This window comes from Cynara cardunculus (assembly GCF_001531365.2).
Source record: "Cynara cardunculus var. scolymus isolate 2C chromosome LG 4, CcrdV1, whole genome shotgun sequence".
NCBI classification, from domain to species: domain Eukaryota; kingdom Viridiplantae; phylum Streptophyta; class Magnoliopsida; order Asterales; family Asteraceae; genus Cynara; species Cynara cardunculus.
Genome location: NC_037531.1, coordinates 8,989,259 through 8,994,516, shown reverse-complemented (window position 1 = coordinate 8,994,516; position 5,258 = coordinate 8,989,259). Strand labels below are relative to the sequence as shown.

At 39.3% G+C, this 5,258-nt stretch overlaps 1 protein-coding gene across 1 annotated transcript; it reads right to left on the bottom strand.

The window, feature by feature from the left end:
* Positions 1-1,621: 1,621 nt before the first annotated feature.
* On the bottom strand, positions 1,622-4,329 carry LOC112511587 (wall-associated receptor kinase 2-like). Its single transcript, XM_025117268.1, has 4 exons — positions 3,798-4,329; positions 3,284-3,661; positions 3,039-3,209; positions 1,622-2,942 (listed from the first exon to the last, which is right to left on the bottom strand). The coding sequence occupies exons 1-4, from the start codon at positions 4,327-4,329 to the stop codon at positions 1,726-1,728; spliced, it is 2,298 nt and encodes a 765-aa protein (XP_024973036.1). The 3' UTR covers positions 1,622-1,725.
* Positions 4,330-5,258: the final 929 nt, after the last annotated feature.

Sequence of the window (5,258 nt, the reverse complement as noted above, 5' to 3'; positions counted from 1 at the left end):
GAGATCTTTTTGAAGATGTGTATATGAAACTCCCTTTGGTGTATGCATATCTGAGCTGCAGATTTGAACAAACAGCACACTCCTCACTTCTACCTAAATCCAACCCTACTTCTGTATGCAAGCTGAATAAATCCTTTTATGGGCTCAAACAAGCTGTCAACTACTCTTCTATAACTTGGATATTTTGAGTCCAAGTCTGACTATATCGTGTTTGTTCACCATACTTGTGACACTATTACTATGGTCCTTATATATATGGATGATTTGCTGATTAGTGGGTGGTGGTCCTTATGTATACGGAATTCTTAATTGGATAGTTGTAAATAGCCCATTTACTCCGAAATTTAGACAAAAATGGAATTGTAATCCTGGGATCTTGGGTGGAAACAGGTACACAGAGGTATGGAAAAAATTGCGGAAAATCGAACAATCATACAATATTTGCCTTATAGAATTCAACTGAATTTATTGATCATTACATATAATTCAATTAAGATATTGTATAAAAAATATAGCTCCATGAGCAAAAGCTCCTGTCATGACAGGCCTTTTTTTTCCAACAAATTCCCTTTATTTATAGAAGTGGCTCGGCTATTCCTCCTAGCCAAGCCAAAAAAAATGGATTTGAAGTTTCGATAGAAGGATTCCTCTACCAACGTAAGACAATCAACTCCATTCGTTATACGTATCGAAATAATCCTGCCACTAAGAGAAAAAGCGGACTCCGAAGCTACAGTACTAGCTTGGATTGCTAGTATATCACATGTCATGCATGTCAGAACCGGGAATTGAGGTTGCTTTTGTTTCCAAAAATTTAATAGATCAAGTTTTTCAAAATCTTCGACTCATTTACGAGGCATGCGACCATAAAGTTAGTATGCACATACATATTTAGTTCATCCAACTCCTTATCAAATCTATTCTTTTTACCTGATTCATTTAAAACCTTGTTCATTAAATTAGTCATCAACTCTTTCTGACTTTCGCGATGACCACGGGAAGAACTAGAACCCGCAAATCCACGACTTGAAGAGCTTTGTTGTTGATTTCCTCCCCCATAAAAATATTTACAATGATCAAATAAATCTTGAAAATTACGATTAAACAAACGTTTTTGTCCCATTGAAAAAGAATCATCCGTACCGTATCTGAACCAAACGTTTTTTTTGCGTTTTGTAAGTTGGTATGTAAATCCTTCAACCATGACACTTATATATAGTGTTTAGAAGACAAATACAAAAAAAGGGTCATAAACGGCTATATTTTTTTAAAAACCGGGCCGGTCCCTCGAAACACTCCAAAACAGCAACCGATCCCAGTCCTTTACCGGTTCCGGTACTCGGGCGGTCCCCGGCCGGACAGGGCCGGTTTGGTCATGACTACTGCCAATCCTGTCCTACATGAGAGAACTAAAGATGTAGAAATTGAGTGTGACTATGTGAAGGATCAACTCAAGGTTGGTACCACACCGAGCATGTATGAGCAAGTGTCTCATATTCTAACCAAGCTGCTCCCAGTACAACCTCATCTCAGTCACGTGCACAAGCTTCAACCTCTCTCTCCAGCTTGTTTCTTTCGTAAGTTTAAATTACAATAGCATATATAAAAAGCAACAGTTACATGTTAAATTACTCAAACATATAAACAAAATAGTTGACAGTTAGTTGGATAACATGATAAGATCACCTTATCTGCACAGCCACACCAATGGTTGATCATATAGGTTCATTCATCCATGGGATACAACAAACCAATATGATCTGAATTATTGGGACTTGCTAACTCTATCGAGTCCGTATATAGATCTAACGAGACGTTAGAGAGGTACGAGTGTTCGCCCTCACTCATTCGGGTCGAACTGTCTTCGTTGCCATGTTGATTAACCCAAGGCTGCTTCGTCAATCTCCTCAACCTCTCTAGTTCCATGCCCACTTCCTTCATTGTTGGTCTGTCGTAGCCGTTCATGTTGAGGCACCGCTTCACTAGCGAAGCTATTGCTTCTAGTTGTTCAAGTGAACCCTCTCTCACCACTCGACGGTCAAGCATTTCAAACAGTTTATTCATCCGCAAAGAAACAAGAAAATGAGCCGCTAAGTTTCTTTGCTCTTGACTCCGTTCCACGCAAAGTGGCTTCTTACCCGTTAGAAGCTCTAAAAGCACAACTCCGAAGCTATAAACATCGCTCTTATCGGTTAGTAGGCTTGTGTGAAAGTATTCAGGATCAAGATACCCTAATGTCCCTTGAACTAATGTACTCACATGTGTTTGGTTCAAGGGAATCAATCTTGAGGCCCCAAAGTCGGAAATTTTGGTGACCAAGTTCTCGTCTAATAATATGTTGGCGGATTTCACATCTCGATGGATGATGGGCTTTTGAGCTGCCGAGTGGAGGTAAGCGAGTGCACCAGCAGACTCGACAGCTATCCTTAAACGATTATCCAAAGATAACCAATCCATTCCACCATTGCTGTGGATATGATGGAAGAGGGTGCCATTCGAAACACATTCGTAGACGAGTAATGGGACTTCGCTCTCCAAGCAACAACCTAAGAGCTTCACAACGTTCCGGTGGTTAATTTGAGTAAGAATCACAACCTCATTGATAAACTGCTCGATTTGACTCTCGTCCATCACTCGCGCCTTCTTTATCGCAACAATGCTTCCATCACGTAAGATCCCTTTATATACCGTACCATAGCCACCACGACCAAGAATCCTATCTTTAGAGAAGTTCTTTGTCGCTTTTTTTAGCTCGTCAGTGGTGAAAATTTTGGTCGACTGATTGACACCGCCACCTTCGTTCGAATCAATTTGTTGTTTCAGCAACAACCCACCATTTTTCAAGAAGAACTTCTCCCTCAGTTTGATAACCTTTCTTCTCTGGTGGCTGAAATACAACCATCCCATTCCGATCAGTACAGTTAAAAATCCGACCCCCATTCCTGCAAACACACACACACACACACAATTCATTCTTCATGATTCGTTGAGAAGAAAACTCCATCTTGTAAAGTATTTATCCAAATGAATTTACTCACCAACGGACAACTTGAGGAACGGCGATCTCGAGTTCCGAACCGTACAACCATTCCCATCCTTTCTCCCATCTCCTTCATATCCATGAGGACACGAACAGTTGAAACTGCCAGGGAGATTAGAACAAATCCCATCGCAAGGATTGTTGTTAGGATCCGCACACTCATCGATATCTATGAATTCAAAACATAAGAGATGAATTACTCCATATTAGAACAGATGAAAAAGCGTTGCAAGTGTCACTAACCATTGCAACCAGGAGGAAGATAAGGATTCCCTTGATAGCCATTGTTGCAGGAGCACCTATAACCTCCATTACCCCCTTCAAAATCTACACAAATACTATTCTGTTGACAATAGTAATCACTTGTGTTCTTATATTCATTACAGCTCCTAGTCCCGATAACCCAATTGAGAACCACCGGAACAGTCTCCTCAGTACGGTTCACGAAATCGGGATCTGTGAAATCCGAAGCACCCTGGAACGTAAATGCCGTTTCCTCACCAAGGAAAGTGTACCCACATTTGTTGAAAGACCAAACGTCTGTGTGTCTTTTAAGTGTGAATGCTTGTGCTACATATGTTGTTAAGCCCATCGGCAAGCTCGTCGCGCAACACCCCATGCCTGAACCATCGAAGCTAATCAATTTGTGAATTATATATATATATATATATATATATGTATGTGTATGTATACACACACACACATATATATATACACCTTAAGTTACTAAGAGAGATCTATAAAATGATATGAAAACCTGAACATGAACCCACAGGAACATCTTCAACATTAGCGCATACACTCACGCATCCACTGCTGAAATTCTTGCCTTCGATCCCAGCCACCGGAGATATGAACGAGTAGTCATCGCACCCAACAGCTATCAGTTTGTTCAGTTCCGACAACGTGAAGTAGGAGCTCACCACCACTAGTCCGGTGGGTCTTTCATCAATTATCTCACCGATCTGACTGTAGCACTTGAAAGCGACTGTGTTCTTGACTCTCACGTGCTCATCGGAGATACCCACTATTTCTAGCCGCTGAATATTACTACTTCCGGTGTAAGAAAATAGATTTTCTGGTAAGAAAGCTTTGGGGGGATCGAAGGATGTGTTGCAGCTGATGTCGAACCATGGTCCGATGGAGCAACCTGAGTTGGATCCGATGCCGAACGGGTATGGTACGGTGAGGTTGCCGCATTTACTTGTGCAACCTGGAAGTGTGATGTTGTTAACGGTGGTTGCCGCCGGCGAGAATAGATGGAGGATTATGAAGATTAGAAGCAGCATGTTTTTGGTGTTGATATGATGATGATGAAATTGTAGGCGGTAGGCTCGTATTATATATAATTCAAAACCCCACCTCCAACCGAAAATAAGGTATTTATGTGAAATCTGAATGCCCTGAAATCTGAAAATTCGAAAACAACTTTTGAGGGAAAATTTGGGTTCGGGTTGGGTTTGATTTTTGACCCTCCGATCCGTCCGAAAACCCGAAATATATATATATATATATATATATATTCTAAATACTATATAAATATACTTATTTATCTAATTATCTTTTGAAAATTCTAAAAATCTTAGTTGATCATGTTTTCTTTTTCTAATTTCTAAGCATACTATCGATTTATCAATTCTTTAAATCGATTGGATATATATATTTTTTGCATTATAACTAAATCCGAACCCGACCGATCTCAACCCAAAACCCGACCAACCCGAATTTGAAGCAATTCAAAATCCGAAAGAGGGTTTTTAATTTTTCCACCCGAACCCGTCCTACCTGTCCGATGCACACCCCTAGTAAAAATATACAATAAATTGATTAAAATAACTATTATTATGGAAGGTTTGATTTTTTTAACCATTTCTCTCACAAAATAACCAAAATAACCATAAATTCTTATAAAGATGTCAAAGTGTACAAAAATAATGTTTTTGAACCAGGTTCACAATTGCAGGAACCAAATATATAAATTAGTTAATAGGTCCATAAAAATATGTCATATGCAGATGTCTTTTTCCAAATCTAGATACTTGGTTCCCGTAATTGTGGACCTGGTTCAAAAACTCTTTTTTCTTTATATTGACACTTCCATAAATCCGGACCTTTCAAATACAGACCTACAACTATTTTCGTTATTTTGAAAGAAAAATAGTTAAGAGGTGAAAACATGCGATCAAAATGACTATTTTAATTAATTTTCCAATGTAAT